A 15,705-nucleotide genomic window follows, 5' to 3' on the forward strand; every position below is an offset into this window, starting at 1 on the left:
ATTTTTACTTGTAAAGCATTATTACAGGTTAAATATTCAATAATTCTAGCCAAAGCAAAGCTCAGTGTGTTTCTGTGATGAACAGAAATTATTTAGCTCATTTTGGTCCTCTTGTCAGCCCTGTATGGTAGAAAGTTCATGGGAAATCATTTGCATTTGACAGATCTGGAAACATGATTAGTGATATGCTAAACTGGATAATTTTTTCTGTATATATGATACAGGGGATCAAACCTAGAGACTCACATGTGCTAGGCAAGTGCTCTACCACTAAGCTATATCTCCAGCCCTAAAGTAATATTTTAAAATAGTATTATAATTTATGCAAATTTCTCAGATATACATTATTAATCTTAACATACATGAACTATATCGGCCAGCAATCCATTAAGCTTTGGATATTTTTTCCTTGCGTTTTCGGGGTGTTGAACTTGAGGAAGGACTACCCCAGCAAAAATAGGACTCCTAGTAAAGATATTCTGCAAGTGAGGTGTCAAACTGCCTGAAAAGAGAAATACATACTTATAAGAAAACATAGAAATTATCTACAATCAAAATAATCAAATTGCCATGTGATTTCCACTAAATTACTAAAAACCCAGACAAGAAAGAGTAACAGTTTTTTAAATTTTTCAAAGTTGAACAAGAAACTATCTGAATGTCATAAAAAATTGAGGTTTCGCTAGTAAACTGTTAATAATACACAGGTAGCATAATATGGCACATCAGGTTTGTTTTCTTTTCCCAAACTGTAAGACATGTACTATTACCCCAAAAAGCATTTTTAAACTTTTACATATTTCCTTATTGGTATCTAAATAGTTGAACTACAAGTTCATCAGCAAAACAGATTACAGCCTTACTCAAAACAGCTAAAACATTAAAATTATTTTAAAATCAAAATATTACATAAGATGAAACAAGACTACAGACTAGTAGTAGAGTGGAAAGAACTATAAATAAGAGTGGAGAGAACTAAGTCTAGCATCCATTTTGCTATAACTAGTTCTGTGACTGAGCAAATCTCTTTGTTTTTTATGGCTGAATTTATCTGTAAAATTACGGGATTAATCTAATTTTCTCTAAGATTCCTTCTAACATTAATCTCCTAACCAGAACTTTAAAGAAGACACAAAAGAAGTTGATGTTTTAAGGCTCTGAACAGTATCTTAAGTCAATATTTATCTAGATTTCATTGTTTTCATAATTGTTCCCAGTTCCTTCCTCATAATCCTGTAAAATTATGTTTATGTATATCTTTCCTACCACACAAAGTGCTCCTTGAGCTCTTCATTCAGAAATATTAAAAACAAATTGTTGAAATACCCTGTGCAAGGCTAACCACCAAAATATTTGAGTAATTAAAGCAGATCATCAAATAGTTAAAACTCTCATCAAATATATTTCTTTAATTTTTGTTTGTCATCAAATATATTCTTTTTCTGAGTGTTGTACTAGGGATGGAATCCAGGGCCTCATGTATGATAGACAAGTATTCTAACACTGAGCTATGCCCCTAGCCCTCATCAAATATATTCTTTTTATATCTTTATTTTTATTTATTTTTATGTGGTGCTAAGGACCCAGTGCCTCACACATGCCAGGCAAGTGCTCTACCACTGAGCCACCACCCCTGCCCTCAAATATATTCTTGAATAAGTTATTTTAAGTACCCTGAGGTTTTTCGTTTTGTTTTAGTTTGGTTTGGTTGAAGAGAATGGTTTCTAAATAAATAATTGGTGTTTCTATTTCCAAATGCTTTAAAAAAATTTGACTCAATTCTATTGTTCAAAAGATCTTATTTTAAAAGTACAAATATTTGTAGAAGGCAAAAATTAACAACAACTTTTAGACAGTGTGAAATACATTCCTTTTGTACTGTTTTTCTTAGCACCAACCATCAACATATGGCTTAGCTATCTGCATCCTGGAAAAGAAAATATTATTTGTAAAAACAGAAAATTTTCTACCTTCTCTATCAGCCCCAGGCATCCATCTGCCATCATTTATCCAAACAATATGCTTCCCTGTTTTTAGGCAGAAAAACTAACTTTGAAAATCAAACAGAATTTATCTGGTAATATTTATTTAGGCATGTAATAGAATATTTCATTAATACCTACCTACTTTTAAAACAATTTTATGAAGTAAATCTAAGTCAGAACTGCTAGGAAGATAGGGATTTCCAGTGGCCATCTCAATGATCATACAGCCCAAAGCCCAGATATCCACTGGCCTGAAACAAACCCAAGTAAATTACTTTTTCATCAAGATTATCTATTTTAAAAATACTTTTAAAATAAGATCAAGGCCAAAGAAACAAGAATGTTAAGTGGTATCATTAAAATTTTCACTGTAGCATCATATGCTAACTTTAGTTTAAACATTAAATATTATCGCATTTTATTAATAACATTAAATAACTTGTATTTAAGTTGCACAAGAAGCCCTGAAATAATCCAGATAAAAAGTAACTAATTCTAAAATTTTTTCATATACTTATATAAGCATATTATCATAAGCGGTTTATGAATTAGATTTGAATACTAAAGTCTCATGTTTTAAAAGTAAAAATTAAAAGTCTCAAATATTTTACCCTTATTATTTTATTTATCTTAGCCCATTGTGAGTCAGCCATAATCCAAATTTTTTTCCACATGATGCTTTTAAAAAGATTGTTCTTATTCATAGGACTTGTAAATAAATAAAAGATACTCAATCTCACATTTAGAAGAAATATAAATAATCACTATGAGATTTATTTTTCATTGATCCAAATGACAAGGATTATAATAACTGATATGTATTATATTTGTGAAGCTATGGGAAATGAATATTTCTTTGTACTAGTCCAGGAGAGAAAACTTATACAACTTCTTTGGAAGGAAATTAACAAAAGATAACAAATTTTAAATTGTATATACTTTTGATTACATGACTTTATTTTGAGACATTTATTCTAAGATATGTTCATCAGGGTAAATTACATGAAAATTTCACTGCAGCATTTTTTGTGGTAGAAAAAAAGATTGGAAGCAGCCTAAATATTCATCAATAAGGGAATGACTAAATAAATTTTTGCAAAACCACATAATGAAATAATATTCCTCTCTAGCATGTGTGAGGCACTGGGTTCAATCCTCAGCATCATATAAAAATAAAAAATAAGGGGCTGGGATTGTGGCTCAGTGGTAGAGCGCTTGCCTAGCACATGCAAGGCCCTGGGTTTGATCCTCAGCACCACATAAAAATAAATAAATAAAGATATCGTGTCCAACTAAAAAATAAATATTTTTTAAAAAATAAATAAAATAAAGGTATTGTGTCCTTCTACAATTAAAAACCAAAAATTAAGAAAACAGCTGGACACAGTAGTACCTACCCGTAATCCTAGTGATGCAAGAGGCTAAGGTAAGGGGATTGCCAAGTTTAAGGCCAATCTGGGCAATTTAGTGAGATTCTGTCTCAAAAAGTGAAAACGATTAAAGATGTGGTGTAAAACACCTCTGGTTTCAATCCCCAGTAGCTAAATAAATAAATAAAACAATGTGGTATCACTATATACCTATTAGAATGGCTAAAATCTAAAATACTGACACCTCCAACTGCTGATGAGGATGTGGACCAACAAATTCTCATTCATTGTTGGCAGGAATGCAAAATTATACAGCCTCTTTGAAGGACAGTTTAGCAACTTCTTACAAAGCTAAATATAGTCTTAGCACACAATCTAGCAATTGTACTCCTTGGTAGTTAACCAGCAAGTAAAAAGTTTAGATTCACATAACAACCTGGACATGGATATTTATAGCAACTTGCTTCATAATTGCACAGACTTGATAGGAACTGAAGTGTCCTTCAATAAGTTAATGGATAAATTGTGGTACATGTATGCAATGAATATTATTTAGCAGCAAAATGAGAGAGAGAGAGAGAGAGAGAGAGAGAGAGAGAGAGAGAGAGAGAGAGAGAGAGAGAGAAATGAGCTATCAAGCCACCAAAAAAAAAAAAAAATCATAGAACATTATACATGTTGCCAAGTCAATGAAGCTTGTCTAAAAACTCTACATCCTGTATAATTCCAACTATATGGCATTCTGGAAAAAGCTAAAGTAAAATGATGATAAAAAAGACCAGTGGTTGCTAGTTAAAGGAGAAGGAGAAAATAATAAAAAGGTAGAGGTACAAACGGGGTGCCAGGGTGCCTGCTTGTAATTCCAACAATTTGGAAGCCTCAGAAATTCTTCTGTCTCAGGCTTCCAAATTGTTGGGATTACAAGCAGGTACCCTGGCACCCCGTTTAAATCCTAATGTAAACTATGGGATTTATGATAGTAAAATTCTATCTCAAAATAAAAAACATAATAAAAGCTAGGTGTGGTGGTCCAAGTCTGTGATCCCAGAGACTCAGAAGAAGGCCGAGGCATTAGGATGGCAAGTTCAAGCCAGTCTCAGCAACTTAGCAAGGACCTAGACAACTTAGCAAGACCCTGACTTAAAATATACAAATAATAAAAAGGGCTGGGGATATGGCTCAGTAAAATACTCAGTTAAATACCCCTGAGTTCAGTCCCTAATACAAAAAAAAAAAAAAAAAAGAAAGAAAGAAAAAGAAAACATAATATAAAGGGCTGTGGGTACAGTTCATTGGTAAAGTGCCTGTGAGTTCAGTCCCAGTACCAATAAAAAAAGGAAAAAAAAAAAGGTAAAATAAAACTATTCTCTATGATACTGAAGTTATGGACATGATATTATATATTTATCAAAACCCAGAAAGTTCAACACAGAAAGTTAAATCCTAATGTAAACTATGGGATTTAGTTGAGAATAATGTATCAGTATTGGCCCATTAATTGTAACAAATATACCATATAATACAAGATGTTAATAACATGGAAATGTAACCAGGTGCAGTGGAGCACATCTACAATCTCTGCAACTTTGAAAGCTGAGGCCAGAACATCACAAGTTCAAGGATAGCCTCAGCAACTTAGAGAGACCCTATCTCAAAATTTAAAAAAAAAAAATTATAGGGTTGGGAGTGTACTTCAATGATAAAAGCCCTCTGGGTTCAATCCCTAGTACCAAAAGAAAATAATGATGATGATGTTATTGGTGATGATGATGATAATAATAATAATAATAATAATAATAACAATAATATTGATGAGGAGGAGAAAGAGAAAAAGGAAATGTTGTAGTAGTGAGGTATGAGGTGGAGGGGGTATAGGATACCTCTGCACTTTCTGTTCAACTTTTCTACAAACCTAAAACTGCTCTAATTAATTTTAATGAGACACACACAACACTGGGAAGACAGCATGCCCACTGGCATCTTAAGGGTTCCCAAAGGGAACCTGAGAGGACATGGGGCCCTCTAGTTTAGGAATTTTATTATGGGGTTCAGCTCCAGAAAGCTAGATCCAGTTTTGAGGTTGTTATATACAAGGCTTAAGGTCCATTATAAATGTTTGTTTTGTAGAAACTGGAACTGATCATTTATAGGCTCCAACTCATCATGAGAAGTGGAAGGTATATGCTAGGGTACAAACAGACTCTGAAGATTATCAGACAAGGCAAAGCAAAATTGGTCATTGTGTTTGTCAGTTTTCTGTTGCTGTGACAAAATATCTGAGATATACAACTTTAAAAGAGGCTAAAGATTAATCTGGGCTCATGGTTTCAGAGGTTTCAGTCAGTTGCTTTGGATCTATGGTAGTGCAGCATATCATGGGGATGGAACATGGGTGTAGGAGATCTGCTCACCTCATAGTGGCCGGGAAGCAAAGAGAGAAGAGGAGGACAAGGGTTCCCATATCCCCTTAAATGGCATACCCCTAATAATGTAACTTCCTTTTACCTCCTGAAATTTCCATGACCTCCAAATAGTGATACAGATGGGCAATCAACACTTAGACATTAACACTTCAGATTTTGGGGGTCGTTTCAAAGCTAAACTATAATAGTCATTCTTACCAACAGCTTCCCAGCTTTGAATATATCCAAAACAGTACTACATCACATTGGCCAAACTAGGATCCATCGCTATGATGGCTATAATATTAAATTTGACACAAGCTGAAGAAAATACTATTAAGTATGCACACTGGCTGAAATTCATGCAGGTGATTTTGATATCATGGAAACATGCTGAAATAGACTGGTGAAAAGTAAATTATACAAAATTTTTCTTTAATAAAATTTTCTAGAGCTTGTTTTTAAAAAGAGAGACAGACAGACAGACAGACAAGCTTGGTCAAGAAAAGCTGATCCAACCAAGCTTTGGTCTAACATGCAGGGGTAAGGGGGGATTAAAAGAACTAAAGCCAGGCACAGTGGCACTGCTTGTAATTCCAACATGAAAGACTGAGACAGGAGGACTGAAAGTTCAAAGCCAGATTCAGAAATTTAGTGAGACCCTCAGCAACTAAGTGAGACCTTGTCTCAAATTTTAAAAATAAAAAGGGCTGGGAATATAACTCAGTGGTAAAGTACTCCTGGGTTTAATCAAAGAAGAAGGAGGAAGAAAGGAAGGAAGAGGTGAGAAAGAAGAACAACAACAATAACAACTGGGGATGGACTTCTAGCATGATATAATGAACAGGTCAGCTGAGCTACTCCTCATTGAAACCAGTGAAAATTATCTTTCTAAAAGTACAACTAGGGCTGGGAATGTAGTTCATTGTGGTCCTAGGCTCAATCCTCAGCATGCAAAAACAAAAACAACTAACTCAACAACAAAACAAACAAAAAACTATGAAAATTCAGTAAGGAAGTAAGTGTATTCCCTCCTTCCCCAATCTCAGCTCTAAGTCTAGAGCTGGCTGGCTACCTCTTCACTAGCTCCCGTTTGAAGTTCTTTCTTCCCTGGAGAAACAGAACTTCAGCACTGCTCATACTTTTCCCAGCTATCTGTTGCTGAGGCTAAGTCCTGGGTGAATAAGGTTGAGAGATGAGGGTCAAGGGCTGGGATTGTAGTTCAGTAGTAGAGCACTCACCTAGTATGTGTGAGGCATTGGGTTTGATTCTCAGCAACACATAAAAATAAATAAATAAAATAAAGATACAAAAAAAAAAAAAAAAAGACGAAGGTCACATCTCCCACCAAGCCCTAACTCATGGAACAATGGCTGTACATTGGGTGTAGTACACCAAGAATACTAGGACCACTCAACCTGGCTGGTGGGATAGTGATTTCATGTTGGGAGAAGCAAGCTAAGGGGACCTCAGGCTGCTGCTCCTCCCAGTCACTGAGCACTCAGCTCCTAGAGGAAAGAGTATTGCTTAGAGATAAAATTTGCTTTAATCCAAAATAACTCCAGAACCCTACACTTCAGAGATTTTGCCTGGGAAAAGAAGAGGACCATAAAATCAAAGGCTTCTGATCTCTTCCAAAGGAGTTGACTTTATTTGCAACTAAGTGTAGAAAAGTTCAGGCCTAAAGGTGCTCTCTAGAACAGTGGAGGATGCAGTGAAAGACAACTGAGTAGAGATTCCTGCATTAAATGACAATTCAATCTAGACTATATCTCAGCTAGTTTGTGGGAAAGAGCCATCAAATGAGCCAGTTGAGAGAGCCTTCTCAAAATCAGAACAAACACTAAATATTGACCATCACAGAAATTATTCCTTCAAAGGAGCCACAGTGTGATTGGAATAGTTCATTGTGCAATTTAAGCCCCATGCCAATTCTGAAAGCAATAGAGCAATCAGCTTATCTCGTGGAGTTCAATGGCTAGGAACAGTAAGGGGAAGACAGAAAGATAACATTACTAATTCCATTGCCATCCCAGAGTGACCATGACTTATCCAAAGCTGTGACTCCCTGAGGAGCAACTATATAGATTTAATACTTTTGTGGGAGGAAACAGATTTCACTAAAATTCAGTTAGTCACTATAACACACAAAAAATAACAATAGCAAGACCCAGAGTGGAAAGTCCTGTACCCAGAGTTTTTAGAATATGTTATCTAAAATACTGAGGTTCCAGCAAAAAAATACAAGGCATGCAAGAAATCTATGAGAAATTATTCATATGCAAGAAAAAAAAGCAGGCTGTCCAAACTGACTATAAGAGTAATATGTTGGATTGAACAGAAAAAGATTTCAAAATAAATATTAAAAGTGCATTCACACAACTAACGGAAAGCATGATTAAAGAAGCATGGGAAGATACAATGGCAATCTCATATCAAATAGAGAATATTAATCAAGAAACAAATTATATATGAAGAAAGAGGCAGGAGGGTAAGCAGGGAGAAATCTTGGAATTGAAAAGTACAATAACTGAAATTAAAAGTTCACTGGAGGGGCTCAATAGTAGGCTTGAACAGGCAGAAGAAAGAATTCATGGACTTAAAGACAGATCAATGGAGATTTTGCAAGCTGAAGAATAGAGAATAAAAAAAATGAGAGTGGGGAGAAGAGACTCAAATGTGCAACACTACTAAACACACATACATATGTATCTGGGAATACCAAAATGAAAAGAGAAAGAAAAAGAAGAAAAATATTTAATGAAATAATGGATGACAATTCCCAAATTTATTGCAAAATAATAATCAACAAATCCAGAAAGCCAAACAAACTCCAACTAGGATAAATACAAAGAGATCTACCACAAAGGAATATACCATAGTAAAAATGCCAAAAGTCAAAAACAAGAAGAAAAGCAAGAGAAAATGAATCATCACTTACAAGGAGATCCTCAATCAGACTAAAAGGAGACTTTTCAGTACAAACAATGGAGGCCCAGAAGCAATGACATAATTCAGAGTGCTCCGAAAAAACCCTGTCAACCCAAAATCCCATATTGAGGAAACCTATTTTTTGAAAATGAAGTAAAATTAAAATTTTTTCCAAGATAAACAAAAAGTTGGAGAACATGTTGCTAGCCAACCTACCAAACAATGAGTAAATTAAATAACTTTGATTAAACAGATTGTTTCCTAGGAAAACACAAACTACTGAAACTGGCTTAAGAAAAAACAGACAATTTTAATAAACCTAAAACAAACAAAAATATTGAGTAAGTAATCAAAAACTATCCACAAACAAAAATCTAGGCCCAGATGGTTTCACTGTGTAATTCTACCAAATATTTAAAGAACTCTTTAAGAACTATCAAACAACCTTTCAAGAGCAGGCATGGTAGCACACACTTGTAATCCCATCTATTCAGGAGGCTGAGGCAAGAGGATTGCAAGTTAGAGGCCAGCCTCAGCCACACAAGACCCTTTCTCAAAATGAAAAAAATAAAAAAGGGTAAGAATGTAGCTTAGTGGTAGAATGTTTGTCTAACATGTATGAGACCCTGGACTCAATCCCTAGTACCACAAAAAAGAAAGGAGGAAGAGAATGAGGGAAGGAAAGAAGAGAAGAAATGAGAAAGAAGAGAGAGGGAATATTTTCCAATTCATTTTTAAAGAACAGAATTACTTTGATACTTAAACCAGACAAAGGTATCACTAGAAAAGAAAACTACAAATACCCCTCATGAATAAGGACACAAAATTCTCAATAAAATCCAATAACACCTAAGAAGAATTACATATGACCAATTGGCATGTATTACAGGAACATGAGGTTGGTTTAATATCCAAAAATCAACAAATGCAATACATCAATAGAATAAAAATAACATTCATATTTTGATGATCTTAATAGACAAAAAAATATTTGATAAAATATAATACCTTTTCATGATAAAAGCACTCAACAAACTAAGAATAAAAGAAAATTATCTCAATTTGATAAAGGGCATCTATGACAATCTACATCTAATATCATAATTAATTATTGAAGACTGGAATCTTTCCCTCTAACATTGTGAATAAGACCAGGATGTTTGCTCCTGCCACTTCTATTCAACATTGTTGATTCCTTGTTTTAGTGTGTGTGTGTGTGTGTGTGTGTGTGTGTGTGTGTGTGTATCACACATATAAAATTATAAGACAGGTACAGGAGCACTCGCCTGTAATCCCAGATACTTGGTACAGGACTGAACCCTGGGGTGCTCTACCACTGAGCTATATCCTAAGCCTTTTTTATTATTTTGAGACAAGGTCTCACTAAGTTGCTGAGGTTGGCTTCAAACTTGTGATCCTCCTGCCTCAATCTACTGACACTGGAATTACAGGCCCTTACCATTGTACCCAGCTTCTCCCCAACATTGTGCTAGAGATTCTGGTCAGGGTAATTAGAAAATAAATGAATAAATAAGCAGTGACCCAACCAGGAAAGAAGTGAAACTGTTTCTGTTCATAGATGACATGAACTTCTGCATAGAAAACCCTAGGAAATTCACTAAATAGCTATGAGAACTAATAAACAAATCTATCCAAGTTGCAGGAGATAAGATCAATATACAAAAATCAGTTGTAATTTTACATATTTGTAATGAAAAAATCTGCAAATGAAGAAATCAACTCCATTCCAATAGCACCAAACAGAATGAAATAATTCGATATTTAGAAATAAATTTAACAGAAGAAGTACAAAACGTATTCTGTAAAAAGTACAAAATGTTAAAAGAAATTAAGGAAGATCTAAATAAGTGGGAAAAAATCCTCTGTTCATAGACTTACAATATTGTTAAAATAGCAATAATCTCCAAATTGATCCACAGATGTAATTCAATCCCTATCAGAGTCCCAGTGGCCTCTTATGCAAAAACTGAAGTTGATCCCAAAATTTATATGGATTTGCCAGGAGATTAGAATAGCAAAAACAAAGGGAACAAAGTAGAAATATTCACACTTTATGATTTCAAACTTACTATAAAGCAACAATAATTAAGACAACATGGTATAGACATATAGATCAAGGGAATAGAACCCACAGTTCAGAAATAAACCCTTATAGAGGCTGGGGATGTGGCTCAAGCAGTAGCGCGCTCGCCTGGCATGCATGCGGCCCGGGTTCGATCCTCAGCACCACATACAAACAAAGATGTTGTGTCCGCCGAGAACTGAAAAATAAATCAATAAATAAAATCAATCTCTCTCTCTCTCTCTCTCTCTCTCAAAAAAAAAAAACTCTCTAAAAACAAAAAAGAAATAAACCCTTATATCCACAGTCAATTGATTTTCAACAAGGGTGCCAAAACCATTCAAGAGAAAAAAAAGTCTCCTCAACAAATTGTATTGGGCCAAATGAATAGCCACATGCAAAAGAATGAAGTCGGACCCTTGCCTTATATCATGTACAAAAGTTCACTCAAGATGAATAAAAGACCTCAATACAAAAGCTAAAGTTATAAGACAGGTACAGGAGCACTCGCCTGTAATCCCAGCTACTTGGGAGGCCAACGCAGGAGGAAGGCAAGTTCAAGGCCAGCCTGAACAACTTAATGAGACCCTATTGCAAATAAAATATAAGAAGGGCTGGGTATTTACCTCAGTGGTAGAGTGCCCCTGGATTCAATCCCAAATACTGAGGGGAAATTCATATCATCAAGAAGAAAGTGTTGAAAATTCACAAATGAAGGAATGAAATGATTGGATCATGTGATAACTACGTTTAATTCACAAAAATATTTGCAAGTCATGTCTGATAAAGAATTGCATAAAGAACAGAATATATAAAGAATTCTTATAACTCAATAATAAAAAGACAATCCAATATACTCAAAAGATTATGAACAGAAATTTCTCTGATAGCAAAGAGTCCATAAGCCCAGAAAAAAAAAATGTTCAGTATCATTAGTCAATAGGGAAATGTAAATCAAATATACAGTAAAATATCACTTCATACCCATTAGGATGGCTAGAATAAAAAAAATCATATAATAACAAGTGTTGGAAAGGATGTGGGGAAATTATAGCCCTCATACTCTATTGACAATGATATAAAATAATGAAGACTTTTGGAAAACAATCTGGCAGTTCAAACAATTAAACGTAGTTATCACATGATCCAATCATTTCATTCCTAGGTGTATACCTAAGAGAAATGAAAACATATGTCCACACAAAAACTAGAGTATAAATGTCTATAGCAGCATTATTCATAGGCAAAAGTAGTAAAGGTTCATCAATGGGCAGATGAATAAACCAAATATGTTAAATCCAAACTACAGAATATTATTGGCTATGAGAAGGAATGAAGTACTGGCTGGGGGTGGGGGGCGGTGTTTCAGTGGTGGAGCACTTGTCTAGCATGCGTGAGGCTCTGGGTTCAATTCCTAGCACTGGAGGGAAAAAAATGAGTGAAATATCAATATATTGCTACAACTTGAATGAATCTTGAAAATATTATGCTAGCTGAAAGAAGCCAGTCACAAAAGACCACGTATTATATGATTCCATTCAAATGAAAGTTCAGAATAGGGAAACTGCAAAGATAGAGCGTAGACTAGTGGTTGTCAAGAGTTGGGCAAAAGGAGTCCAAGATACAGGGGTGTAAAGAGAATGAGTTTTTTTGAGGTAATAAAAATGTTCTAAAATTGACTGTGTGATGGCTACAGTTACCAGTAAATATACTAAAAACTACTGAAATTCACACTTTAAATGAGTGAATTATATTGTATGTGAATTATATCACTATAAAGCTGATTTTTAAAAGATATTTATATATGGCAGACTCCCTAAAGAAAAAAAAAAGTAAAAATAAGCCTAGAACATCTTGTCAGCTAGGTAACAAAGAAGCTATCAAAGACTGTATACTGGGTCATGTTAAAAGGACATAGGAGCCACCTTGAAAGGCTTCCATTGGCCAAAGATGAAAAATTTTGAACTTCAATAATAAAAATACTGTGTAGGAGCTCAAATATGTTATCCTAAAATATGGTTCCTTGACATGCTGAGTACTTTGAACAGAAAGAGACCAGAAGAACCTCAGAAGCAAGATCTCTCTGACCTTCTCTTGCCCTCCTTTCTCCCCACTTTCCCAAGGTATGTCATAGAAACTAAAATTCCTCTCCCCCAAAACAAGTCATAAAAGCTAGAAAGGATACTCTCTGACCTACTTTCCCTGATTCTCTGACTTCCTACTTTATCTCATGCCACAGGGATCTTGTCCCTTATGGAGGTAGGGGTAGTGAGCATGCTATACAGAGAAGAAAGAAGAATTGGAATGAACAGCCATTTCTGGGTTTCCCCTCTCTGTTTATTACCATTAGATCGTGTTCTTTTAGTACAATCATGTTTTTCCACAACTACTCATATCTTTTATCATATTTAACATAAAAACACAAAAGTTTTCCTTGGGTCTTCATTTCTGAAGGCTTCTATGCCACATACAATTTTTAAAAAGTAAATCTAGGTGGTACACATCTGTAATCTCAGCTACTCAGGAGGCTGAGGCAGGAGGATCACAAGTTCAGGGCCAGCCTGGGCAACTTAGTGAGACCCTATCTCAAATAAATAATAAAAGGTCTGGGGATGTAATTCAGTGGTAGAGTACCCCTGGGTTCAATCCTGTATGCTTGGCGGGGGATACCTGTGATCTTGTGATGAGTGGGAGAAGGCCTTTTTCTCTTGCCCCAAAAAACTGCAATGCAAAGAAACCCATTAAATAAGTTTAGGTCCATGAGTTCCATGCTGGGTATGGAACCCAGAACTTTGCATACATGCTAAACAAGTAGTGTACCAATGAACTACATCTCTGGCCTGGTCATATTTTTAGAAAATTAATTGTAGACTTTCAAAGTCTATTTTTTGGAGCCAATTCATCCTAAACATTGATAAATCAAGCATTTATTCTGCTTTCTATATATGAACTATTATCCCTGAGTAACCAAATGAGGAGAAATGTCCCTTCATAAAAGTATTCTAAGTAATAAATTTTAAAAGGATGATGCAGTTAAAATATCACCATTTTGCAAACCCCTAAGAGTTGTTGAATCTAGCCATTAAGGATTAAAAGCTGCTAGCATCACATTATGTGCCTCCTAATAAAAGAAGAAAATAAAGCCTGTTCTCTTGCCAAAGGCACTGAACTTCAGACTATCCAGCCTCTGGATCTAGCTGCCAATTTCCAGAAAATATAAAGTCAGGGAAGCACATTGAACTTCCCTACAAGAATGTAATAAGCAAAATTTGCACTGTGAGAAATTGACAAAGCAAATGATCTGGCCTTAACAGATAAGCTGTAAGGAAAAGAAAGAGATAAAGGAAATTTCTATAGTTTTTTTGTTTATTGGTTTCTTATCATTTGTTTTGCAGTGAGTGCTGGGGATCAAACCCAAGGCCTTACTGCATGCAAGGCACTCATTCTGCCACTGAGCTACATCCCCAGCCCCAAATTCCTGTAGCTTAAAAGGAATTTTTAAAAACACACCAAATCTTATTTAAATACAAAAAGCAAGCATCATTTTCACAAATATACCACATATGGGTAACATAACATTAGGATAAAAAGCAACTGGGTAAGGGATATATGGAAGCTCTCTGTACTATCCTTTGAAAACTGTCTATAAATCTAAAATTTTCCCAAAAGATGATTTAATAAAAAGGTGAGGATGGCCATATTTAAAAAAAAAAAAGAACAATAATAAGTGTTAGCAAAGATACAGAGAAATTGTAACCCTCATATTCAGCTTGTAGGAATGTGAAAATAATAGGAACACTTTGGAAAACAGTATGACAGTTCCTCAAAAGATTAAACAGAGCTACCATATGACCCACAGTTCCAATTCCTAGGTATACACCCCAAAAGAAATGAAAACATTTATCTATACAAAAACATGTACACAAATGTTCACAGCAGCATTATTCTTTTTTTAATATTTATTTTTTACTTATAGGTGGACACATATCTTTATATTTTTTAATGTGGTGCTGAGGATCGAACACAGGGCCTCACACATGCTAGGCAAGTGTGCTACCTCTGAGCCACAACCCCAGCCCCAGCATTATTTTTAACAGCAAAAAAATGGAGAACAAAGCCAAATGTTCGTTAATTGATGAATGGGTAGATGACATGTGATATATCCACACAATGGAATATTATTCAGCTATAAAGAGAAATGGAGTACAACACGGGTGAACCTTGAAAAGTATAAATGAAAGAAGGCAGTCTCAAAGGACCATATATTGTATAGTTTCATTTACATGAAACATCCAGAATAGGCAAATCCACAGAGAATAATAGTACATAAGTAGTTGCTTAGACCTGGAGAGGCTGGAAAGAAATAGAAAGCAACTGTTAATAAATATAAGGCTTAAAGACTGGGGATGTAGCTCAGTGATAGAGCACTTGCCTAGCATACTAAAGGCCCTGGGTTCAATAATTCCCAGTACCACAAAAAACAAATAACAACAACATAAAAAACAGATACAGGATTTCTTTTGGGTGTGATAAATATGGTCTAAAATTATTGTGGTTATGGTTGCACAACTCTGTAAATATAATAAAGATGACTGAATTGAACACTTTAAATGAGTGAAATATATGGTATGCAAATTATATCTTTAAAAAGCTGTCATTAAGAAGAGATACCACCATGGCAGAGAACTGATGTCACCAGACTGCGGCGGAGGAGATAACTTCATTGAAACCTGCGGCTACAGCATCAAATAAATTTATAGGAGTAAACAGTAACTCAGCAGTCAAACAGAACAAGAAGTAACATGAGCAACTTGAAAAAGCAAGGAAGAAAAGGAGTACAAACAATGCAGGACAGCCTAAATATTCAGGAGGACCTAGAGTCATCAGAAAAATGGTCATATAAAGAACTCAAGGAACACCTTAGACAGATGGAA

General features: G+C 35.0%; 1 protein-coding gene across 1 annotated transcript in view; it reads right to left on the reverse strand.

Moving 5' to 3' along the window:
* The window catches only part of CDKL3 (cyclin dependent kinase like 3), a 54,951-nt gene that overhangs the window by 19,485 nt on the left and 19,761 nt on the right, over nucleotides 1-15,705 (reverse strand). Inside the window, 2 exon segments of the mRNA XM_081303438.1 lie at nucleotides 363-502; nucleotides 2,124-2,236. Of these exon segments, the coding sequence (XP_081159564.1) occupies nucleotides 363-502; nucleotides 2,124-2,236 (253 nt within the window).

Source organism: Spermophilus citellus (genome assembly GCF_964194105.1).
Source record: "Spermophilus citellus genome assembly, chromosome: 1".
Classification (NCBI taxonomy): domain Eukaryota; kingdom Metazoa; phylum Chordata; class Mammalia; order Rodentia; family Sciuridae; genus Spermophilus; species Spermophilus citellus.